Genomic DNA, 26,589 nt, shown 5'->3' on the forward strand with positions numbered 1-26,589 from the left:
CCTCATCATCACCATCCTCCTCCTCACCATCATCATCATCACCACCATCATCATCATCACATTTACATAACAACTTAACTGTGTGCCAGGCACTGTGCTGTTAATAATACCTTTATCCTCTAGGACCTTAATAATAATTATTATAATAGCTAATATTTATATAGTGCTTACTATGTGCCAGGCACTATGCTAAGTGCTTTAACAAATATTATCTCATTTGATTTGCATAACAACCCTGGGAGGTAGGTGCTATTATTATCCCCATGTGACAGATGAAGAAACTGAGGCAAACAGATTAAGAAATTTGCTAATACCTCTCTACTTATCATGTAATGCTGTCTGTCAGGTACTACAAAAATCTCCTTTGTTGATGCAGACTCCCCCCTCTCACAATGCAAACCCTTTCTCCTTGGCATAGATGCCAACCTTTGGAAGCTTTCCTTGTGTTCTTCCCACTGCTATTCTAGAGAGCTACAGGAAGTAGCCCAGCCAGGAGTGGGGAACCTGCAGCCTCTAGGTCCTTGGGTGCACCCTTTTGACTGAGTCCAAGTTTTATAGAACAAATTCTTTTATTAAGGGATTTGTTCTGTGAAGTTTGGATTTAATCAAAGGGCTGCACTTGAGGACCTAGAGGGCCACACGTGGCCTCGAGACTGCAGGTTCCCTACTCCTGGCCCAGGCTAATCTGTGTGGTCCAACCCAGTCATCCTGGAAGAGAATGATAAAAATGAAAAGGCAAGTGGAGAGGATGAGGAGTGAACCCCCAAGGGTTCAAAGGGTTCAAACCCCTTTGAACCCCAAGACTCAATGGAAGTTGTTGACTAAGCTGAAGGTAAATTTCTCAGACTCTTAAAGAAGTAGGAAGTAAACAGGATGGATTCATTTTGAGCTGACCTAGAAGAAAGACATTTCCATAGCTACCTGAAGAGAACCTTTGTGTGTAGGATGAGTCTTGTGGGTTCTGCATAAAGCAACAGAACATTTAAATGGATCAGAAACATTCCACCCCCCAGAGGCATGAAAGAATTGTAATGCTGGTAGCCAAGAGAGTGTAATTCCTCTGTCTACTTGAGAGCTGGTGTCATCTCCTGGGGTGGAAAGCCTTAGGGAGCATGAAAGCAAAACATAGAACAATGATAGTAATGAGGACCCATGACACCTATCAGGAACGAAAACTAGAGGCAGCAGAGAGGTAGAGTGCAGACACCTGGCAAAAGAACATGATTATAGAGAGCCCTTAGGTGAAGTGATGAGCCCTGGTCCTTTCCCTTATTTTGGGCCTCATTCAGAGCATATAGGTCATGGAGACTGAATAGTTGTCAGAGTGGTCTCTTGGTAACCTTGGATAAAAGCCGTTTCTCTGTAAATAAAACCAGTATATATTTTGAAACCTTGAGAACTTGAATGCTTGTAAGGGGAGGGGAGCATGCCCTGTCCTTGAGAGAGTGGTAGATACTGAAGTTCTAGTTTCCCTTTGGATAGGGGCAAGAAAAATGAGAAGTCTCCAAAGTGAATTAGGCTTTTTGTGTCAGGAAGGGCATTCATGCACGTGCCACATATATGTATACTATATCTGTCCACGTATATTTCTAGTGTGTTTCTCCACTAGACTACAAGCTCTGTAAGAGCAGAGATAGTATCTTACCTAAGCTCCAAGTTTAGCTCAGTATTTTGTTCAGTTCAGTATTAGGTATATAATAATTGAATTTATTGAAGGCCTATCATTTCTTTCTTTTTTTTAATTTTAATTTTTTTGTTTTTAGGCAATTGGGGTTAAGTGACTTGCCCAGGGTCACACAACTAGTACGTGTTAAGTGTTTGGTCTGAGGCTGGATTTGAACTCAGGTCCTCCTGACTTCAGGGCCGGTGCTCTATCCATTGTGCTACCTAGCTGCCCCCCAAGGCCTATCATTTCTAAGCAGTTTGTGCAGATGGACCAGGCATGAGCTGTGTTTGCAGATTTCTGGCATCTTTCCAGCATCTTTCCCCAAAATCACGAACCCTGGAAAGCAGCATACACTTCATAGAATTTCATAGAATGTTAGAACTGAATGAAACATTAGAGGCATGCAAATTTCACAGAGGACCAAGCTGAGGCCCATGGAGGTTAAGAAATATGCACTCAATGTCAAGTGAGTAGCATGGCCACCCTAGAACCGATGTCTGCTCCAAGGACTCTTTGTGCGTTTGTTGATATGGAGGATATGAAATGTTGCTTCCAGTTGATGGAGAAGTACATAAGATCATAGATCCACACTAGTGATTCTTAACCTGGGGTCCAGGAACGTGTTGACTTTATTTTAATTTTGTTTTATGCAGTTAAATCTGAGAAGGGATCCATGGGTTTGCCCAGCCTGCCAAAGGGGTTGATGACATAAAGTTAAGAATCTCTACTCTATTGGAAAAAAACCTCAGAGGCCATTGAGCCCATTTTACAGATATGGAATTGGGGCATAGAGAGGTTAAGTCACTGCCCAAGGTCATACAGGGAGTAAGTAGAAAAGCAGCGATTGGATCCCAGGTCTTCTGATTCCAAATCCACCCTCTACCCACTATACCAGGGCAACTAGGTGGTGTGGTGAATAGAATTCCAGGCCTGGAGTTGGGAAAATCTAAGTTCAAATCTGGCCTCAGCCACATGAGCCTGGGCAAGTCACTTAACCCTGTTTACCTTAGTTTCCTCATCTGTAAAATGAGCTGGAGAAGGAAATGGCAAACCACCCCAATATCTTTGCCAAGAAAACCCCAAATGGAGTCACAAAGGGTCAGACAGGACTGAAACAACCACACAACAGTCCACTATGTCGAACTGCTTCCTCATCTGAGATTTGCTTGGGTAGTGGCCTCCTGGGATATTTATTCTGATGGAGGGAGGGGCTTATTCGCTTCTAATTGGCGTAGCTGGGTCTTTCCACCACTGGGATTATTTGGCTTGATGGCTTGGGTCTCATAACTTCTGCCAAAACCTGCTTTTCTCTAGAATTTTAGTATATAGCGCTGAGCACAGAATTCTTTTCTAATTATTGCCGAGTATCTGTGCTCCCTCTGTGGTCCTTCTGCCCATAAAGGGAATCTTTCACTTTAGTATTTAATTTTCCTTCTCTTAGTAGCCCTGGTTTCTCCCTCAGGTCACTGTCTCAGCAAGGTTAGTTGCTTCCTTTTTTACCTCTGGACCATGAAGTCCATTAGCCATGAAGGCTAATTTCATTTTTATGGCAAGTTTTCTTGAAGTAATAACAAAGATTTCATGTAAATTTAAACTTGGAAAAAAGTTACAACTTCTTTTTAATCTGTTAAAAAATAAATTAGTTAATTGTATTTTTTGTGCCTATAACTCCATCTCTCACTCAGGCTAGAAGTACAGTGACCATTCACAGGCCCAATCCTATTACTGATCAGCGCGGGGCATTGGCCCGCTCAGATTCCAACCTGTGTCAATTTGCAGCTCCCAAGGGCCTTTTTTTGTCTTCTTTCTACCCTCTTTTTCTTGGTGATTTCATTTACCCTTATGGATTCTTTTATCACCTCCCCCCAGATGATTTCCAACCTTAATCTCTCCCCTGAACTCCAAAGCTATGTGTCCAACTGCCCAGTAGATATCTCTGTCTCTACCTGGATGGTCCACAAGATCCTTTAACTTAGCAGATCCACAATGGGGCTATTGCACCAACCTCTTAATTTGTCTGGCTCTTCCTAAAGAAAAGATTGGACCATGTCATTTTCCTGCTCAGTGAACTCTAGTACTACTGTTATTCCTAGGATCAAATACAAACTCCCATTTGGCAACCCTTCACAACCTGGCCTCAACTTACCTTTCTCATCTTATTATTCATTGCTCCCCTTCCCTCACTCTGTATCCCAGCCAGACTGGCCATCTTGGTATTCCTCATGTACAGCAATTTATCTCCCACCTCCATACCTTTGAAGATTTGGCCTATCCTTTGTTCTTATAATGAATGTGTTCCCTCCTCACTCCTGCCTTTTAGCATTCCTAGTTTCTATCAAGACTTACATTAATCATTTCCTTTTACATGAAGCCTTTTCTTATCTCCTCAGCTACTGGCACCTCCCCAAGAAATTACCTTGGGTTTATTTTCTTTATACTTATATATTCATGTGTTGGGTACCTGGGTGATGCAATGGATAGAATGCTGGGCCTGGTGTCAGGAAGACCTGAGTTCAAATATGACCTCAGACACTAGCTGTGTGACCCTGGACAAGTCACTTAACCCTGTTTGCCTCAGTTTTCTCATTTGTAAAAAAAAAATGAAGCTGGAGAAGGAAATGGCAAACCACTCTAGTATCTTTGCCAAGAAAATCCCAAATGGGATTACAAAGAGTTGGATATCACTGAACGAGAAGAACAAAATTCACGTGTGTCTTTTCAAGAGAATATAACCTTGTTGAAGGCAGGAATGGTTTCATTTTTGTTTCTGTGTCCCAGGTGTCTGACATAGTCCCTGGCATACAGTAGACCCTTAATAAATGCTAACCAATTGTTGATTCTTCCCTCCAACCCACAAATCATTTTGTCTTAGGCTAAGGTTTTGTGAGCATCTAGTTCTCCTTTTAAGTATGAATGGAAAAAAATGGCTAAACTTTCACAGCAAGCTGTTCATTTTCATTTTTCCCTGGCTTTTCTGAACGATGTGTGCTTGTGTATAACCACCTGTCTTTATTCTGAATTCAGAACCATTGGCTCTCCTGCTCTTTTAGCTGTAAGCTATAATCTGAAATATGAAAGTGAATCCTTCTTCCTTCTTTCTATTTAAAAATGAAGAAGGAAAGCAGTATTTTCTGGAATCTCTAGTCCTTCTGTATTGAATGAAGGAATGGAAATTATTCTAGGCAGTAGGTCTTTGCTGGAGGTGGTGGGGTCCAGGTGGAATAGAGCACAGTTTGCTACTGTATCTGTGAACCCTTCAGGTTATGACCTCCGTTTCCATTTGTCCATCTGCATACTTTGATCAACAACCACCATGCCCAACTTCAGGGACTCAACAAATATTTATTGAATGGAGACTTTGACCAGCCACTGTCAGCCATAGCTCTGCCAGATAACTCAGTCCCCACCATCTAGATCTTCTACTCTACTCAAGCTACACTCTTCAGTAGTCCTTGCCTTTTTGATTTCCTGTTTCTGAATCAGAATTTCTGGGTTGGAAGAGGTCTTCTAAACCATTTAGTCCAATCTGTATCTGAAAAAAAGCATCGTTCAGTGACATACCTGACCAAACATCCATCCTTTGCTTAAAGATCTCAGGTGGAGGGGCAGGGGAAACGACTTCTCCAAGGCAACCCAATTTGCTTTTCAAAACTAAATTTTATTTATCAATGAAAATCTACCTTCTCTCTCTCTCAATTCTCCTCCACCCCCCACGTTGAGAAAGAATGAGAAGCAAAACCTCTGTTAGTTACAAATGTGTTAAGTGAAGCAAAACAAATTCCTACCTTGGCCTTGTCCAAATAAAAATATCTCAGTCTACACTCTAAATCTATCACCTGTCAGCCCGTTAATAAGCATTTATTAAACACCTAGTATACCTTAGGCATAGTGCTAAGTACAGAAGACAGTCCTTGCCCTCAAGGAGCTCACACCTGAGGAGCACGTTTCATCATGAATCCTTCAGAATCATGGTTGGCCATTGAATTGATGAGAATTCCTAAGTTGTTTGTCTTTACAGTGTTGTTGTTATTGTATAGATTGTTCTGGTTCTGTTCACTTCACTCTGCATCAAGTCATACAATTCTTCCCAGATTTCTCTAAACTATGCCTTTAATATTTTCTGACACAATAGTATTCCATTATGTTCATCTATTTTTAAATTTTTAAAAAAATTTTTAGGCAATTGGGATTAAATGACTTGCCCAGGGTCACACAGCTAGTGTCAAGTGTTTGGTCTGAGGCCGGATTTGAACTCAGGTCCTCTGGACTTCAGGGCCGGTGCTCTATCCATATGTTCATCTACCGTAACTAACTTAGCCATTCTGCAGTTGATGGGTAACTCCTCATTTTCCAATTCTTTGTTAATGAAAAAAAAAAGAGCAGCTATAAATATTTTTGTTCATATAGGACTTTTTCCTCTTTCTCTGATCTTTTTGAACCTCAGTATATTTCAGAGAGCTCCAACAGCATGCATATTTTTTCCTTGCTTCAGTTTATTCCTTAAATTTGCCTTGCTAGAGCTTGTGCTCTGCCCTCTGTATTCAAGCAAAACATGTAATCACTCTTCCATAGGACAGCATTTCAGATGCTTAAATGACACATAGCATCCCCACCCCCACCTATGAGTCTTTCCTTTTCTAGGAAAAATCTCTCTAGTTCCTTAAGCTAAAACCTCCTATGATGTGATCTTAAGACCCTTTCCTGTCCTGGTTACCCATCTTGGAACTCTTTAGGTTATCAATGTCTTTCTTAAGCTGTGATACCCAGTACTCAACCCCAGTATTCTAGCTGTGGTCTGACCAGGACAGAGTACAGTGGGGTGATCACTTCCTTATTCCTGGAAGCTATGCCTTCTTAATGTAGCCTGAGCTCAAATTTGCTCACTGAGTTGACTCATTGAGCTTGCATCTAAGTCCATGGATGGGAGTAAAATGTAAGAAGACTGGAAAGATAGGAAGGGGGTGGGGAACCACATTTTGAAGGGCTTTAAACGCCAAATAGAGGATTTATATTTGATCTTGGAGGTAATAGAGAGCCACTGGAGTTTACTTAGGGTGTGGGGATGACATGGTCAGACCTACACTTTAAGAAAATCACTTTGGCAGCAAAGTAGATGGATTGGAGTGGGGAGAGGCTTGAGTCACAGAGACCAACCAGGAAGCTATTGCGATAGCCCAGGTACAAAGCGTGAATGAGAGCCTGCACCAGGGTCATGGACGTCTCATGAGACTATTCAACCTCAATTTGTCCAAACCAGAACTCATTATGTTCCCTCCCCCCCAAACCACCCCCTCTTCTGAACTTTTCCCTGGTATTGTGAAGAGCACCATCACTTTGTGAATAGAAGGGGACATAGAAGACAGATGTTGTGAAGGTAGCAACAGATTCGATATGTGGGATAAATGTGAAGAGAAGCTGAGGATGACACCAAGGCCGTGAGCCTGGGTGGCTGAGAAGGTGCTTGTGCTGTTGACAATAATAGGGCAGTTCAGAAGAGTGGAAGGTTTGGGTGAGGAGGAGACAGGGATCATGATGAGTTCTGCTGTTTTAGACATATTGAGTTTGCGATGCCTTATGGGACGTCTAGTTCAAGATAACCAAAAGGCAGTTGGGGGTGTGAGACTGAAGTTTAGGAGAGATGTTAGGGCTGAGTATATGGATCTATGAGGTACATGGTGGATTCCCCTCATCGGAGGTTTTCAAACAAAAGTAGCAGGGCCATTTGAAGATCTCACATATTCTCCCCACTTCCAGGGTTCCATGGCTCTGATTCTGCCTCCGGACCAGGCTGTTATTACAAGCTTGCCACTTCCCATGGCATCATCATGCGCTTGCTTAGGAACTTGGCTAAAGGGATTTAACTTCTAATTCTGGGTACAACCTTCCTAATACAGAAAACAGGTAAAGATGTCTTGGGCTGGGGAGTGGGGCCTGGGGCTGGGGCTGGGGCAAAGGCTGGTTACATCCAGCCAATCAGGGAGAGAGAAAAGTTGTCTGTGTATAACATATACACAGACCTCCACGCCCTTGAGCTTGCATGTCCCTCTGTGATGTTATTTGTTCATTTTGTTGTCATTCATGCCTGTGTTTCCCCACTCCCCCATTAACTTGTAGACTAGTGAATAAATGGTATGAAGTCTTAGTCCAATGAGAATCCACTTGGTATTCAGATTAAGGTAAGGCCTGAGCTGGCAACGTGTGGTACTTAACAAGATGGATAGGATTTATGGGTCAGTGATGTGAGATTTATTGACATTTCACGTTCTGCTTGAAGGTGGAGTTTGCTGTCAGCTATCAGAGTCAAACTGCAGATTTACAGCTTGGCAGAGCCGGCTGTATAGGCCTCTAGGTTCCCAGTAGCCTCCTAACATAGGGAACTGTGGAGGAACCAAATGCTATGGGCTCAAAGAGTGAGGCCTGAATGGTGATCACTCTAGGCCCCAGGCTTTCCCCCTGACCCCGAATAGAGGGGGCTGAAGTCCAACAAACCTTCGAGCCATGCCCAAGTATGTGAGGTCCAACTGCATTGCTTATGAAAGTCAGGGAGGGGGAACTAAGGGAAGAAAGAGGATTGCGGAGATAGTATAGAAGCCACCCACTGGCCTCAGCATACCCTTTCAATGAGTCAGTGCACTAGTAAGTGACCAGTACCAGCCATGTCCCCCTCCACCTCAGGGCTCTCTCAGCTTTCTGCCTTGATTTGCTGTTCCCTCAATTAAGGGGGAGAGTGGGATAAGGGACTACCCTGGTCTCTTGCTGGAGAAAAGACCCCCTCTATCTCTTCTCTTTTGAGAAAAAGGGAGTGTCTCAGCTTCTTCCCACTCAGGAGCTTCCTAATCAGAGATCGCTGGAGTTTCCACTCTTTTTTATTAAAATTGCATCCCCTTTCCCTTGCTTTATGTGTTCAATTTAAATCTGGATTGAAAACATTTTCCAAGATTAAAACCTAGTGAAATGGAAATCTGGGGAAATCAGGTAGAATATAGCCAGATGCCAGGTAACCAAGGGAGCACCAGTTAATTTCATTTTAAAATGGAAAACATATTTTGGATATCTGCCTTCCTTCTTTCCCCAGTTGGTATTTTCTATAGTCTTTAGGCAAAATCTAAAGATAGATTAGGCATCATTTTGAATTGGTATTTCTTAAGGACATAGCTGTGCTTTGAGGTGTTATTCCTCTCTCTCTCTCTCTCTCTCTCTCTCTCTGTCTCTGTCTCCTCATCACATCAGTCTGCTGGCCTCCACCTCCCTAGCCTCTCTGGCTGCCAGCAGCCTCCCACATCTACTTTCTCTCTGATCCCTTCCTCAGCTCCGAAAGCATCCCTGTGTCTTTAGCCAGGGCAAAGCTATGAGGCTGAGAAGGCTGACTTGGGCACCACTCTCCTGCTGGCTCCTTCCTGGTCTCTGAAGCCATGACTCAGTCAGCTGCCTGACCTTCTTATCCTTTCCAGGTAGCCAAGTGTCATGGGCCAGTTCGAATTTTTGCTCCAACTTCATGATCAAGGTTTTCCCAGTATCTCCATCTGATTGAGGCATATATTATTTTCTTAACCATGTGGGTGTTGTATGTCCCACCCTTCCTCCCTATTAGAATGCAAGCTCCTTGAGGGCAGGCTCATAGTGGCTGCTTAATACTTGCTTGTGTAATCTGGCAATTTGGATAAGTTGATGGTGTCCAGTTTACTGAAGTGGTGAAACTGAGTGGTAAGCCACCTTCATTGTTTCCTTCAAGATCTAGCTCAAAAACTCACTTCCTCCAGGAAGCCTTCCTTGACTAAGTCTCCCTCCCTCTTTTACCCCTCATGGTACTTCTGTGGTTCCTTAGCACATACACTGGTGTGGCTTGCTTCACGCAAATAGGTACATTTCTGAAAAGTATTGTGTAAGTGACATTTTTTTGTAAATTGGAACATTTTCCCAACCAAGCTGGAATTTGCCTCTCTGGTGGTACACAATCCATCCTCCTTACTTGTAAAGTGCTCTGTCTTCATTTTCACCTCCCAGAATCCTTTACTTCCTCCAAAGCTCAGGTGAGTTTCCACCTGTCCTGTAAAACTGGTCCTCTTCTCTCTGTTGTTAGTACTCCCTCCAATTGCCTCACCTTCATTTACCTGTGTACATGTATTGCAGGATCCACAGTGGAATACAGTGGCTAGTGGATAGAGCACTGGTCCTGGAGTCAGGAAGACCTGAGTTCAAATACGGCTGCAGACACTTGCTAGCTGTGTGGCCCCAGGAAAGTCACTTAACCGCTGCCTGCCTCAGTTTCCTCATCTGTAAAATGGAGATAATAATAGCACCCACCTCCTAGGGCTGTTGTGAGGGTCAAATGAGATAATATTTGTAAAGTGCTTTGTAAACCTTGAAGCATTGTATAAAGGTTATTACTGTCATTGTTGTTTAACTTTTTGGAGACAAGGACCATTTCATTTTTTCTTTCTATCACTAGCATGTAGCATAGGACCTTGTAAACCTGTAGTCCCTCTGCATAGCCTTGAAGTGCATTCAGGGCAAGAGTGGTGTGTGTGTTCTTTTCACTTCCCCCATGGGGTCCCGCCCTCTTGACCATTTATGAGTGTGTCCACCTGCCAGGAGACTCCTGGGTCTGCCTCCAGCTTCCTACTTTTGGTCTTACTTCTCATCAACGTCTTTCATTTCATTCTTGTCCCTCTTTCCCCCTAGACACCACACACTCATACACATACTCACAGACCTATACATATATGCACTCACGTACATATATACTCACATACATTCCCACACATGCGTGTACACACACACACACACACACACACACTTTCATATTCACGTATACACATGCACTCACATGCATGCACATATACACAATCACAAACATATACACTTACATTCACACACATGCGTATATATACACTGCCCTGTATACACACATATATAATTTATATACATATATACTCGCACATACATTTATACATATTCACACACACATACACTTTATGTACCTATATATTCACACATATTTATACACATTCACACACATATATACTTTATGTACATATATACTCACACATGCATTTATATACATTCACACGCATATATACACCTTACACACATACACATACATATACATACACTCACACACATACATATAAACTCACAGACATACAATACATGCTCATATGTATATGTACTTATATTCATACACATACATATACACACTCACATGATATACATTCACATATACACTCACATACCTACATACCCATGCATGCACACATCTCTACACATATGCACTTATACACATGTGTATATACACATGCATAGGTACACACATGCACACACATAGATTTTCAAGCATATGCATGCTCACACCCATACACATACACACATATACACTGCCCCCTCCCCCTAACAGTGTTGGGTTTGGAAGTTGAGAGATGGTGTGAACACGTGCCAAGCAGCAGTAGCTGGCATGTGGATTACCCCTGATCCCGGTGCAGATATTTTTGATGACTCCATCTGAGGGCATCTCAAGAGTGGTCGACATTGGAGCCAGGAGGGAACTTAAGAATCCTCAGATCCTTGGAGGAAAGCACTGAGGTCCAGAGAGGAGCAGGGACTTCTTCAAGGTCACAGAGCAAATTCATGGCTGAGCTGGGACCAGAACCTGGCTCTTCCTGCCTGCCGGTTGCTGGTGGGCTCCCCAAACCCCGTGGAAGCCCAGAGTGGGGCGTGACCTGCCGAAGGTCACAGAGGCCTGGCTGGAACTAGAACTCAGCTCTGCCAATGTTTTTTATCCCAACAGCCAAAAAACAATGAATAGTCTTATTTAAAAATATCCATTTTTTTCCTTATGAGAAAGAAGGAAGCTTTTGGGTGGTTGTCATGGAGACACGTGAAGGACAGCTTGAAATCAGGGAGTGACTGCAAACCTGGCAATAAGCAGTTATCATCTTTCCCCCAAGAGAGGTGGGCACATTTCCTTAATCACCTTTTAAAGTCATGTTTGAACCAAACATTTCTGTCGGCGAGTGCTAGCTGAGCGGCGCTGGGGTGCAGTCATGGTTAGAGTAATAAAGCCTGCATTCTTTTTCTAATTGCTTTTGTGTCCCTGCAGTGGAATAGCATATGTGACTTGATCATGAAAACTCAGGGAAGTAATTAGAAACTACCAGCCGCTCACAGGGCAGCGTTGCCAGCTTGCTGGGCCCCTCGGTATCTCTCCAGCCTTCCTTTCCTGCCACCTCCTCCTTCCCCCACTGCTCACGAATGCACATGCTTTTTGGGAGTGAGGCATCTTTCTTTAGCGATCTCAGCGGGGTATCCCATTTAAAACAGCACTTTCTTAATGTGTGGTGACTTTAAGTGATGCCACTCATAACTAGCTTTTCTTCCCTCCCTCCAACAAGCTTGGAGAGAGCCATTTCAGTATGGAAGCGAGAGCTGTGGGTTGTTTGGGTTTTTTTCCTTCTCATAATAAAGTTGTGGCACGCTTTTTAGCCTAACAGTGAGAAGGAGGCTGTAACCATAAGGAAGAGGCTATAACTAGGGTGGAACAATCAGGGCTTTGCTCTAGGGTGCTGAAATTTAGAGGGCACTGACAACACTTTTCTCTTTCAGTAGCCAGAAACAACTGAGCTTAGCACCCATTTAGCAAGAGGAGCTAGTTGGCGGCTTTCATGTTGCTCACCCTCGAAGCATTTTACAGTAGTGGCCTGGACACTGGAGTTATCAGTTATTGCCCCGCCTACTTGCCAATGTCACGGAATATGTGTAAAGTGACCATTGTTGGAAGGTTCCTTGTTGTTGGTAAGGATCCCTAGGTGCCTTTCCCAGATGGGGATGGGGTTGGACAGGATTGGACCTGTGATTTCACAGGTGAAAGGAGCTCTTGGTGAACCATGTCTACCAATGCAGATTGGCACTGTCTCTGCAACTTATTAGTTTTGGGGAGTTGCCTGTAGTAAGTTGAGTGACTTGCCCAGGACCACCCAGCTCGTATGTGTTGGAGTCAGGACTGGAACCTAACTAAGAGACCAGCTCTTTATTTACTGTGCCAATGTTGTCTGTAGGCAGAGGATATTGTATTATTAAATCATTCCTCAGAACACTGCAAACTATTCTTGGTGAAATCCACAGTCAAGTGAAAGAGATTGGACTAACCATCCACACTAGAAAGACAAAGTGGATGAAATACACACAGACCTATCTATCTATCTATCTATCTATCTATCTATCTATCTGTCTGTCTGTCTGTCTGTCTGTCTGTCTGTCTGTCTGTCTGTCTCCAATTCTCCAGGCCTATAATGTTGATGTTGTCGTCTCCTCCTCATGCTCCCTTACTCCACATATCTGGTCAGTTGCCAAATTTTGCCATTTCTACCTTTACAACATCTGTTACATCCAACTCCTCTTTACCTACACAGCCCATTCCCTTTAATTCAAGCCCTCATCTGTCATCTGAACCATTGCAGTGGCTTCTAATAGGTTTCCTTGTCTCAAGTCCCTCCTCATTCCAGTTCATCCTCCACACTGCTGCCAAATCTTGCCATTTCTGTTTCCACATTATCTTGCGTATCCCCTCTTCCCTTCTCTCTAGGCACACAGCTGCCACCTTAGTTCAGGCCCTCATCACCTCTTGCCTGGATTTCTTGGCCTCAAGTCTTAGCCTTCCAGTCTACCCTTCACATAGCTGCTGTGTGCATTTTTCTTAAGCACATATCTGACCATGTCACTTTTCTTGTGGTTGTGTGGTTTGTCCTTCATTTTCAAAGAAGTCTATGACATCAGGAAGGTGATGCCATGACTTGCAAGTGAATTGGATTTAAATGAGGCAGGGCTATGCAAAGTTGCCAGCCTCACTTTCTCTTCCAGAGCCATCTGAGTCCAATGGCCAAATATAGATCAGGACAACCCGAGATGACCTAGCTGTCACTTTTTTATTCAACAAACTGAGAGAAAAAAATAAGCGTTTATTAAGTACTTACTGTGTGCTAACACTGTGCTAACCTTGAGGATATAAATACAAGCAAAGATAAATACAGTCCTGGTCCTCAAAGAGCTTACATTCTAATAGAGGGGGTGGGAAGATAACCCACAAAAGGGAGCTGAAAAGTGACAGGGGAGGGAGAACAAAGGTGCTACATGGGGGCATGGTTTTAAAGTCCACTGTGTTCTACTGCTACTTTAGAAAAGTAACTCAGAGAGAAGGTGACCTGGGGCCAGGATTGGGTAGGAGTAAGAGACCAGGTTGGAGCTCGTTTGGGAATGTGTGCACAGAACATTGGTGATGCTGAACCATTGCCTGCTGCAGAAGGCTGACTCTTTTATACCAGCATCCTCCCACTGGTGTCTTATGCTGTGCATTCTGAAATCTCAATCTCTCTCTCTCTCTCTCTCTCTCTCTCTCTCTCTCTCTCTCTCTCTCTCTCTCTCTCTCCCTCTCTCTCTTCCTCCCTCCCTCCCCATTTCTTCTCTTTCCCTTTTTCTCTTCCTCTCTCCCTCTCTCATTTCTTTCCTTCTCTCTCCCCTCTTCCTTTCTCTTCCCCTCTTCTCCTCACCTCCATCATTCCCTTCCTCTTCATCTTTTTTCTCTTTCACCCAGCCTTTCTTTCTATCTCTTCCTCCTTTCCTCTCTTCTCTCTGTTGTCTTACTCCCCTTTCTCCCTCCCCATGATTGCCAGGAACTCAAAGAGTGACGGAAAGACACATGGTAGGCCACAAGGTGTCATAAGGACTCACTTATGAAAAATGGCATATAGGCTCTGCTTGAGGGAAGTGTATCATCAGAAAAGGAGGTGGGCTAATAATATAATGAAAAACAGTAGGCAATAGATGGGAAGCCTGAGTGCTCTGCTGGCACCTAGATTTAGGGCAAAGGATCAGAGGAGGGCTTCCTGTACATTCAGTCAGGCAAGAATAATACAGAAGAAGATGTAAATGGGCTGCAGTCTATTAGTGGAGTGAATACTCATGTGAATGAAATCACAAATCCACCCAAATACCAGAGGGACAAATACCATTTATGTACAAGGTGACATTGACAAGTCGCTCTCCTGTGTCTTGTCCTATTAAATTCCCCCAACAGTCCTAGGGGTTAGGCAGGCCAGATGTTAATATCTCCATTTTTCAGATGAGAAAATAGAAGCTCATAAAGTATATAAGGCTTACCCCTCTGTGCCCATTTACTTCCCCGATTCCCACTCTGCAGAGAACCCATGTGTTCAAGGGGTAACTCATAGGTCCTAATTACTCAAAGATGTTTCTCAAGTCCGTGAGCCAGCATTTTCCCCCAAGTGCAATGAGTCCATGTCCCTGGAAGCTGCTCCCTCCCTCTGGTGGCTGTCTTTCTGTCTCGCTGTGTATCTGTGGCATCCCCTTTAGCTGCATCATGTTACTGGCCCAGTCTCTCCTGTATACATCTTGTTCATACCTATGTTTTCATATTGTTGTCCTCATTTTAGACAGCAAGATCCCTGAGAGCAGCAGGGACTGTCTTTTGCCTTTCTTTGTATCCCCTGTGCTTTACACAGTGCCTGGCATATAGTAGGTGCTTAATAAATGCTAGTTGACTGACTGACATGGACATGGGAGAGGGTAGGAATGTAACACTCCATCTGGGATAATTTCGCTTCCCTCTGGTATAGGTGCCAGGGTCTGTCATTCCTGAGATGCTTCTGACTCTGGAATCCCACTACCAGCCTACTTCACACTGCACTGAGTGACTGCTGAAATGTCTCTGCTGCTCAGAGCAGATTTAAAACAAGTCATTTTGTTGGGTTGGCCCGCTCCAGTGGGCCCTTTCGGCCCCAGTCCAAGAGAGATCTGCACCTCACAAAAGAATCATGAAGTATAGACTCTCTTGTTTACGTACTTAAAAATTCCTCAGCTGTGGCCACCCTTATGTTATTGAGATGAGGGTAGACGTGCCAAAGGTCACCCAGCTCAATGGCAGTTGGGTCTAGAATCCAAGCCTTCTGTCGGTCCAATTTTCTTCTGCTATGAGACCGAGCTTCTCTTAGAAAAGGAGATTGGGGCAGCTAGGTGGAAAGTGGATAAAGCTCTGCCCTTGGAGTCAGGAGGAGCTGAGTTCAAATCTGGCCTCAGACACTTGACTTACTAGCTGTGTGACCTTGAGCAAGTCACTTAACTCTGATTGCCTCACCAAAAAAAAAGAAAGATAAAAGTCACTAGACTTTTCACCCATGTTCAGGCTCTGGCTCTGGCTCCTAATAGCCAGCATTTACATAATACTTTAAGATTTGCAAAGCACTTTACCTTTGTTACCTTAGTTGATCCTCACAACAGCCCTGGGAAGTCATTATTATCCTCATTTTGTAGATGAGGAAACTGAGGCAGACCAAAGTGAAGTGACTTGCCCAGGTTTGCCCAGCTAGAAGTAGGATTTGAACTTGGGTCTTCCTGACTCCAAGTACAGCATTGTTTTCCATTGCCTTTTGTGCTGACTTTCTACCGAGCAGAGCTCCCCCTCAGGAATCAGACCTCAGAAACATCAGATCTGAGAGAGGTTGTATTTCAGCCCCGTTTCATAGGATTCCCCCCTTCCCCCACAATAAACCAATTGGAATGAGTTTCTGCATGATGCTCAACCAGTGTGGTTTGGTACCTGTTGAGGGCAATGCCTGCCCTGTGCTTGGGTTCAGAAGTCTTTGCATGTAAGGAATGAGACGTCCCTTTTCTCCCCACCCTTCCCCCACACCCACCCCTTCACTGGCCTTTTATGAGGCTGTGGCTCATTGAATGAAGAGATGCCACTGTGCTGGAAGAAGGGCATTTCCCCACGCCTCAGATGGGGGTCACCACAGGGGACAGATTATCAGGAGCTCTCTCTGCTCCATCATTTCCTTGCTGCATGCTTCTGACGTTGGGGAAATGGGCCAGGAGCCTAAACACCAGAGCCTGAGCCGAGATTCAGAGTCAGTGATAAAGAACGTCGGGCATTCTGGGGCGGGGAGTTGTGTTAGTACAACAGCTTTGGGTTGGCATGGCTGGTATCACCTTCTCTGAGGGTGTCTCATTTCCTTGGTAAGATCACACAGAGGTTACTGGGTTAACTCTGGTCATGTCCTGGAAACAGATGAATCTAGTGATTGGGAATATGTGTCTTTGCTTGGTCTGCAGATCGGCCTCACGTAACACTATTCTAGACTCTCACAGCATACGCTGCTCAGTCAGACTATGTTGGCACTTGCCTCAGTTTCCCCACATATAAAGTGGAGATAGTGTTCTCTAAACTACTCTATTGCAGTGACATTTTTGCTTTGCATGTTGCAATGCTAGAAGTCTGAGCTGCTAACATTATTAAAAATACTAGATGTGGTTTTATTCATCTTGTCAAATGTAGCAATGACAAGCACCACAGACAGCCCTTGTGGTGGGGGTAGTGACAGTGTCTCCTGCTAGAATGGGGCCAGTGGCCGTCTCGTCTCTCCCCCACTCTCAATTCTTTTTCTGTTTTTCTTTGTTTTTGAAAAAGTGGCATTGTGCCTCAATTCCTCATGGATTCGCCCTGCTGCTGTTGGCCCATCAACCCCTTGATTTTTGCAATGATGGGTTGCTGCAGTGCCCTGGTTTTTTAGAAATAAAGGCTCTAATGTCAAGATTTATGTGGGTCACTCCAAGCTGTGCATTCCTGCTACTGAGCTCGTGAAGCAAATTCTTTGCCTCAGCTTGGCTTCTGGTGTTGTAGCCTTGTTATGGCTCTGAACGTGGCTGCAGAGAAGCTGGTGGTTGGCTATATCGACTTCGTGAATTTAAATCAAGAAGTTACCACCCCAAGAGTAAGGCAGCTAGGTGGTGCAGTTGATAGAACATGGGATTTGGTGTCAGGAACACCTGAGTTCAAATTCTGTTTCAGATGTTTACTAGCTAGGTGACCTTAAACCTCTTTGAGTCTCCATTTTCTTATCTGTAAAATGGGGAATAATAGCACCTACTTCCCAGAGTTATTATGAGAATCAAATGAGTTAACATACATTACGTGCTTTGCAAACCTTGAAGTGCTAGATAAATGCAAGATGATGATGATGATGATGATGATGATGATGATGATGATGATGATGATTATTAACAACAGCAACAACAGCAGTATGACAGCCCCACCATCATGAACCCAATCCTGGTAATATCAGGAATTGGATTAGCTTCGGGGCCGAGGAGACAGAATATGAGAACATTTGACATTTCCTATCTTCTAGCCTAAGCCTTCATCTTCCAGCTGGGGAACTTGAGCCCCAGAGAAAGGATGAATCTTGTTTTCTGGAGATAAAGTATGGTTCACTTTAGGTAGGAAAGGAGAGGTTTCCAAGGCAGCATTGGTTCCACTAGTCTCCAGATAGAATTATCAGCATATATTTCAGTCTACCCGCTCTGTGTGTGCACAATTTTTTATGCCCACTTAACATGTGTTTGTCTCAGGACTGTCAGTGCTGGAGTATAACCACCCCAGGGGCAGGGCTTATGCATGTTCTGATTTCTGGAAGGCAAAGGAAACTGTGATGATATTAATCCGTTTTGGGACCTTGGTTAAGCAATGATTGGATGGCCCTTCTTGTAGACGTTGATAAAGAAGATAGTCATTCATAAGTACTGAGCAGCTCAGTCCTTTTGTTCATCTTTGACAAGACTTAGAGATTAAGATGTTCTGTGCAAAGCCCAGAGATTAGGGTGCTGGTGGACCCTCCCTGTACACACTCACCATTCTGGTAATACAGTGGCACCCAAAGTGTGAGGTCATGCAATCCCCGTACCTTAGGTGAGAAAGAACATTTATGGGCTTTTAAAACAGCAGCAACTTTCCTTTTGGAAGTTCTCTAGCCATGTCCGGGCTGTAGGCACTCAGCAGGGCATCACTGGAGTCAGTCAGTCAGTCAGCTTGTATTGGGTGCCAGGCACTGTGCTAAGTGGAGGCCCCAGTATTAGAACAATCCTGTGGTGTCCCAGCAAGGATAGTCTATAAACTTCTCTTTCTGAAACCTCTAGTTTAAAATCAGGATTTTATAGCATGTGTGGTCTGTTATGTCCCACCCCATGTTCTTTTGTATCCAAACTTTCTTTTTGTTATTTTGCCTTAAATAGTATTTTATTTTTTTCCCCACAATTACTTATCAAAATTTTGGCATTCATTTTTACAAGATTTTGAGTTCCAATTTCTTCTTGCTCCCTTCCCCTCTTCTGTATCCAAGCTTTCTGCCTGGAACTCCTGTCCTTTTAGGAGATGCATTTGGCTATTTCTAGTGGACCCTGGCACCTAAGACACCCTGGGATCTTTAGGGGTAGTCCTGGTAAAAGCTGCACCCAGAATACTTCTGGTCAAAGGGATTTGTGGTGAGAAGTGACTTGGAGTCAGGAGGACCTGGGTTCAAATCCCGCCTCTGACTGTTATTAGCTGTGTACATGTCAGCCTCACTGAGCCTTAGGGTTGGACTGGATCAGGGGTGGGGAACCTGTGGCCTCGAGGAGGAAGGTTCCCCACTCCTGGACTAGGTGGTCTCTGAGCTCCCTTTAGCTCTAAATCTATGATCCTGTGACACCACCATCCCTCCCATAACCCCTCCCATGTGGATCCCCAGATAGACCATGGAGGCACATCAAATTCTTCTAGGATGTTGTCAGGGAGAAGAGCTCTTGCCACATTTCACGCCAAGGAGATCTAGTAGGTTCTTGCCCTTGCTCAGTGAGCCTTTGTTATCAAGGATGGCTCTCCTTAGGGGTTGGGAAAAGCCTCTTTCAAATCAGCAGGCTTGGTGTTTGGCTTGGCAGGCTTGGTGAAGAGGTGGTGGGGTGTGTTCTCTTGGATTGATTGCTCATCCTGAAATGATCTGCCTCCAATGCTTATGCCAGCTGGGGTTGAATCTGGGGCACTGTGGTTCAGATGACCCATTGGGCTCAGGAAAGCTTCCCTTGGTCCTTCTGAAGTGTCTATATCACCCACTTTCCTATTCAGTAATGTAGTTCAGCAGATACTTAGTGAGAACACATACCACCTACAGGGTGAGCACTGACAGGGCTGCCAAGATGAGGGTGTCAGTCTTTGCCCTAGAAGATCTTACACCTGGGACAGGAGCGTAAGACACAGCGAGAGATAAAAATGACTCGAAGTCGAGTGTGAAAAATACATGAAGGTCCAAAGTCCTGAGCATCCCTAGGAAGTAGGGATCCATCCCTTTCTGATCATGGGAATCAAGAAGGCACATTCTTCCTTGGCCTGAAATTGCATTCCTTTGGTCAAGCCTGTCTTGGAAACACAGGGCTGGAAGCCTTACCTGCTAGCCTTGTGTCTTGTCTCTAGCCAAGAGTTCAAACGACTTTGGAAACTAGGAGCCACAGGCCAGTTAGGAGGCTGCTGCAGTGGCGTTCCCTCCTGTGCCCTATTCCTCATTGCTAATCCCTGCTCTGCCTTTAGCTGATAATTAAGTTGTTAGCTCATGCCAGGTCCTCTTGCTCCTTTCCCCACCCCTGGCCCCACTACAAGGGAGTGAATAAACAGACAGTTGGTGCCTCTGATGGGCTGCTGATCCCTGGGTGAAGACTTAGAATAAATAAACTGTCAACCTAGCTCCCTGTCCTCTGGAAGAGTACTTTCTAAATGTCCTCAAAACTGAGGAAATTTATGTCTTTTCCAATGGTACTTAATTACTACACTGATTGAATTGTGATCAGCTAGGGTGCATCTATACTTGAATTGTTTTTACCAGTCGTTCTGTGCCCTGAAGGTCTCAGTGGTACACCTGATTTAGGAATGTAGTGTATGGGAGACTATTTTCTATCCCTTAGTTTTGAGTCTGAACAGCCTTTTTTTTTTGTAAATTATATTTTTCTTTTGTTAAATATTTCCTGATTACATTTTTAAAAAAATCTTGAGTTCCAAATTCCCTATCTCCTGCCCCTTACCCCTTGGGAAGGCAAACAATATGATATGGCTCACACATGTGAAGTCATGCAGAACATATTTCCATATTAGTCATGTTGCAAAAGAAAACATACACATGCACAAACCAAGAAAAATTAAGAAAATGAAAAAGCATGCTTTAGTCTGCACTTTGAATTCATCATCAGTTCTCCCTCCCTCTCTCTCTCTCTCCCTCTCTCCCTCTTGATGGATAGCATTTTTCATCATGAGCCCTTTGGAATTGTCTTGTATAATTGTATTGTTGAGAATAGCTAAGTCATTCACGGTTGGTCATCGTACAATATTGCTGTTACTGTGTACAACGTTCTCCTGGTTCTGTTCACATTACTTTGTATCAGTTCATATAAAACTAAACAGCCTTCTTGCAACCTGACTATTGTGGCTTCATATAGCAGGCAGTTGACAAGAGCAGTGAGTGATGTTAGTTTTAGTGAAAAGTGGGATCTGAAAGATTTCCTTTCCTCAATCCTTTCTTGTCTGCCTAGGTAGGCTGAGGCAGATCACTGCTCCCTGTCTCAGTTTCCCTTCTATAATGGGAATCCTAAAATTTTTCTCCTACTTCCCAAGAATGTTGTATGAAGGAAAGAAATGGAATCCATCAACCAGCAAGTATTTGTTATGCACCTACTGTTTGGCAGGCATCCATGCTACATGCAGAGACAAAAATGAAACTGTCCCTACCTTTTTTTTTTTTGGGTGAGGCACTTGGGGTTAAGTGACTTGCCCAGGGTCACAGAGCTAGTGAATGTTATGTGTCTGAGGCTGGATTTGAACTCAGGTCCTCCTGACTCCAGGGTGGGTGCTCTATCCACTGGGCCACCTAGCTACCCCTTGTCCCTAATGTCAAGGAGCTTACATTTGACAAGGGGAAACAAGATGTGCTTATATAAGTATACATACAATTTCTGCAAGGTAATTTGGGGAGGAAAGATGCCATCATTCAGTGTGGATAAGGAAGGGCTTCATGGAGAAGATGGCATTCAGCTGAGCTCTGAAGGAAACCAGAGGCAGAGGTGAGGAGGAAGTACCTTCCAAAGTAGGGAACAGCTTATGGAAAAAGAAGAGATAGGAGATAGACCAGGTGTGAAGAGTAGCAAGGTGGCCAGTCTGGTTGGACCCTAAGAGGTGAAAGGGAGTAATATACACATAATATTGCTGGAAAGGTAGGATAGAACCAGGTTGTAAAGGGCTTTAAATTCCAGCAGAAGAGTCTGTATCTGACCTTAGAATAGGGCTGGTTTATCCCAGGGGGTCCACAACAGAGATGGTAGAAACAGAACCAGAGAATGGCACTTTACAGATCAGCCAGTTCAACCTCCCACTTTTGCAAATGGAAACCGAGTGCCAGAAGAGCCAGGTGACTGGCTTAAGGACTCTTCACTGGTGATTAGCAAGGCTGAGATTCAAACCCAGGGCTCCTGCTTCCTAGATCAGGACTGCCCGAGTGTGTGTGGTTTCCACCTCGCAATTCCCACAGCCAAAGCTCTCCTGGGTCTGTGACTCAGAGCAGTAACTCTGCCAAAAATCAGCTAGAAGAGGGAGGAGGGGGCATGGTGAAGAGGAGGAGGAATGAATGAGCGGGAAGGAGGGTTTGGAACACCACGGGAGGCGGTAGCTCAGAAACTGAAACAGAGAGGAGTCCTGGAGGGAGGAGGAGGGAGAAAGAAGCAGCTCAGGTGCCTTGCAGGCGGGCGGGAGGCCACTGTAGGAGCCCGAGCAGCCCAGAGGGGAGCCAGGACAGGAAGCAGAGCAGGCTGTGCGGTCTCCTTTCCACCTGGAGCTGGCATTGTTGGCTCAGGGTGGTGCCCCAGCCTCCGCCAAGACCTGGACCCCGGCGATGGAGCCAGAGCAGAGTGAGTTCCAACTATCCCTCCTCTTTCCCTCTTCTCCCCTTGGGCAGCGACGCTCCTGGAGCAAATCTGTGCAGGAACCCATTTACAGAAATATCTACTGGAGGGGAGGACGGAAGCAGGGGGGAGGCATTCCTGGGTAAAAGCAAAAGTAAGAAACTGCAGTTTAGTGGGGAAAAGGTCAGCCTCCTAATCCGTGACTGATTTACCTAGGCAGGTGAAATCAGAGCAGACACCGCATTTGGTTTTGGATTTTGTTTGGTTTTCTCATTCAGATTCGTGAGTTGGTAGAATACCTTCTTAGCTGAATTAGAATGTTCGACCAGGGAAGTCACCTTGGAACAGAGAGACTCAGAGTTAAAACTAGAATATTTGTGTGAAGTGTCCTTAGAATAACGAATGTCGGTGCTGGGAGGGACCTTAGAACAGAGAGTAGTATCACATCTAGACGGTTCTTAGAGCATAGGCAGAGTAGATGAGTGGAAAGGGTCCTGGCTTTGGAATCCAGGGGCCTGGCTGCACATCTGAACTCTGCTCTTTCCTTTTACTTCTTCCCAGGCTTAAGTTTTCTCCTTTATGAAATGAGGGGCTTGGACTAAATGACCCCTAAGGGCCTTTCAAGGTTTAAGTCAGAGCTGGAAGCAATGGTCATGTAGTCCATTCCCTTTCTTTTTACTGAAAAGGAATCTGGTTTGTTTTAAATCAGTGGTTGTTTTGAATGGATTCAGTCGTGTCTGACTCTCCATGACCCCACTTGGGGTTTTCTTGGCAGAGATACTGGAGGAATTTGCCATTTCCTTCTCCAACTCATTTTACAGATGAGGAAACTGAGGTGAAGGGGTTAAGTGACTTGCTGAGGGTCACACAGCTAGTGGTTTGCCATTTTCTTCTCCAGCTCATTTTACAGATGAGAAAACTGAGGCAACAGGGTTAAGTAATGATGCTTTGCAAATGTTAAAACTGGTGATGTTGGTTTCAGATTGATTTTGCCTTGCTTAGCTCCGAAGGTGAGTTCTTAGACATTCAAATAAGAACTTAATTTTATGGTGTCATAGCTCATCCAGAAGAAAATGATTCTTTGGATTCTGGGGCCAGTATAGGACTTTGTATCTGGAGACAGCTTTATAGCTAGAATCTTAATCCCATAAATGTCTAAAAAAATCAATACTGTGGAGTTAATTCTTTTTTACTCTATACCTTTTAGGAGCACTGGTCTTGGAGTCTGAGGTCCTCAGTTCACATGCTAGCACTGAGCTTGAGCATACATCACTTTATGTCTCTGAGCCTCAATTTCCCTATCTGTAAAATGGAGATAAGTAATAGTTGCACTATGGCTGGGACAAAAGCCTTTTGCCAACCTTAAAGTGCCATTGAAATCTGAGTTGTCGGTGTTATCGTTATCAGAACATGAATTTGGCTTAAAATCATTTCCTTCAGAGTCTTATTGAAAGCCCTGGGTGGCTAAACAGCAGTGGAAGGCCCAGGGCTGAATGAAGAGCACTCAGGTGAACAGGACAGTTTGGAGGAGGGTTATGGGAATAGAAATCAGAATTTGAAAAAAAAAAACGAGGACCTCTCCAGGGAGTGATGTGTGAGAACATTTGAATGTTTTCATTGTGCTGGTATATTAATGGATTGTTAAGGCCAGGTTATGTATTATTTTTCTTTGGTCTTTAATTATACTAATGAGGATGGAATAATTCATCCTGGGGTTTGGCAGACACCCTTCACCCTGGAGTTTGAGAGGTTTCGCTTCTTTAACTTAGTTTATCACCTGAAAGAGTATCTGTGTACAACTTGCCAGAGTGGCTTTTGGATGCCCATCCAACTGAACAAATATTTACTAAGCCCCTATGTGCAGCGAGGCCTCCAGGCTCTTAGGGGTTCTAGGTCTTATGCCATGGCTTTGTGGGAATGTAGAAAGGCATCGTAGTATGTCATGGAATGTCATTGCCTCTCACTCAACCTTATTAATCTGGAGAGGGTCTGTATCTTGGTCTCATCCAGCCTCGTCTGGATAGCCCTAATCATTAGGCAGCTTTTTCCTGACCTCAAGCCTAAATTGGCCTTTTTGAGACTGCCACCCATTGCTCCTGGCTCTGTCTTTTGGGGCCAAGACTAATGTCTTCTCCGCATGACAACCCTCGGAATACTCAGACAGATATCACGTCCCATTCACCCCCCACCCCCAAGTCTTCCTTTCTCCATGCTACATATGTCCTTCACCTGTTCCTCATATGATGTGGACTCAAGGCCCTTCACTGTGCTGGTTGCCCTCCGATTGACATTGTCCAGCTTGCCAGTATCCTTCTCGAGTTGTGGTGCTCAGAACTGAATACGGTTCATCCAAGTCATCCAGATGGAGTCTAACAAGGGCAGAGTACAGTGAAGCTGTCCCCTGTCTGTGCTACAAGCCAAGCCTCTCTTAATACATCCCAAGGTTGCTTTAGCACATCATCCTCCTGAGACTCACTGAGCTTGAAGTCTGCTGAGAGCCCCAGATCTTTTCACTCTGCTGTCTTGGCTCTGCCCCCTCCCAGATCTTTTTAAAAACATCTGCTGTCTGAGCATATCTTCCTCATCTTGTGCCCTAGAAGTTGATTTTTTATACTCAAGTGTGACTTGACATTGATCTCCTGTTGAATTTTATCAGCCCTGGGTCGTCATTTGTCAAGAGTCTTTTGGATCCACATTCTGTCATCTTATGTGTTAATTCTCTGTCCTGCCTTTGTGTTACGTGTAAATTTGACGAGCAGACCATCTCTACTTTTCTCCAAGTCATCAGTGGCAATGTTGAACAGCACAGGGTCAAGCTGGTGGTTGTCCTTTGTTCTTGAAGAGGACCACCGGTCAAGCACAGGTTCCTGGGGGTGCTCCTCTGGAGACTTCCTGCCTCATTGACATTGAACCATTAATAGCTATTTCTGTTGGCCATCCAACCAGATCTGAATCTAGCAGGTTGTATCATCATCTAATATCTTTTCATCCTCTCCACAAGAATATTATGAAGTTCTTTGTCAAAAGCTTGGCCAAAAGCGTTCTATTCATTTACTGGTTTAATAATCCTGTCAGAAAAGGAAATGAGAATAGTCTACCATTGATCTGGGTTTGGGTTTTTTTTTTGGGTGAGGCAATTGGGTTGTTAAGTGACTTGCCCAGAGTCACACAGCTAGTGAGTGTTGTGTCTGAGGCCGGATTTGATCTCAGGTTCTCCTGACTCCAGGGCTGGTGCTCTATCCACTGCGCCACCTAGCTACCCCTATTGATCTGGTTTTGATGAAGCCCTGATAGCTCTATGGACTCTCTGCTTCCTTTTCTTAGAGTTTCATCAACCATTCATCAACCCATCCTAGAATTTTTGCTCTCTCCTTACCTACCTTGGGCATCAGCTCCTAATTAACCATTTTTGTTCTGTCATCTGCAACATAATGGTTATTCTCCTTGGTGGAGAAAATAGAAGCAAAAGAAAAGGAGGAGGCAGGCAGAGTAGAGGTGAGGAGACGAGCTAGACGGCTGCTGTGATATCCAGGTGAGAGGTGATGAGGGTTTATACTAGGCTGGTGGCCCTGGGGATGGCCGAGATGCTCTGACTGCCTCCATTAGAATGCATCATCTCTGATCTATCAGCCAATCCCTCTCACCTTATGAGGTGGTAACTGAACAGTCCTGCTTTCTCTCTGTTGTCATTTGTCATCATCCACCCTTAGTAAAGGTCCTGTCCCTTCTTTGGTCGTTCCCCCTCCCCATTTATTTTTTCTCAGTAGAGATCTGAAAAAAAAAACCGCACTTTTTTTTTTTTGGCCAGCTTCCTTAGATAGCCTTAGATCATACTAAACTTTAGTATTCTTGACAGTGGATTACACAACTATGCCACACTCAGATAGTCGTCCTCTGTCACCTGGCCATCTCCAACATGAATTAGTTGGTGTCTTCCTTTTGCATCTGTAGTGGTTTCTTCAGACAAGTCCCATTTCCTCCCTCAATAGAGCTGTTTCCCTTTGTGTCTTTAGAATCTCATTCTTGAGCATCTCCTATCCTCCTTGGGTGCCTGAGATGATACACATCTCAAACCATTTTAAAACAACTCAGCCGAGAAGGTATGGAAAGAAGTTACCCTTGAAGAACACAAAATTGTTAAAGTGATCCCAGGATTATAGGCTTAG

At 44.3% G+C, this 26,589-nt stretch overlaps 1 protein-coding gene across 7 annotated transcripts in view; it reads left to right on the forward strand.

Moving 5' to 3' along the window:
* Positions 1 to 26,589, forward strand: part of PLEKHA7 (pleckstrin homology domain containing A7) — a 261,079-nt gene that overhangs the window by 121,239 nt on the left and 113,251 nt on the right. For 4 of the 7 annotated variants that reach the window (XM_021005369.2, XM_078148641.1, XM_078148642.1 and 1 more), the window contains exon 1: positions 22,131 to 22,429. The exons of the other annotated variants lie outside the window; for them this stretch is intronic. In XM_021005369.2, the coding sequence (XP_020861028.2) occupies positions 22,146 to 22,429 (284 nt within the window). In that variant the 5' untranslated portion in view covers positions 22,131 to 22,145. Of the gene's footprint in view, positions 1 to 22,130; positions 22,430 to 26,589 lie in introns of those variants that run through there. 7 annotated transcript variants of the gene reach the window in all.

The sequence above is a fragment of the Phascolarctos cinereus genome, unplaced genomic scaffold (genome assembly GCF_003287225.1).
Source record: "Phascolarctos cinereus isolate Bilbo 61053 unplaced genomic scaffold, phaCin_HiC Scaffold_9;HRSCAF=440, whole genome shotgun sequence".
Classification (NCBI taxonomy): domain Eukaryota; kingdom Metazoa; phylum Chordata; class Mammalia; order Diprotodontia; family Phascolarctidae; genus Phascolarctos; species Phascolarctos cinereus.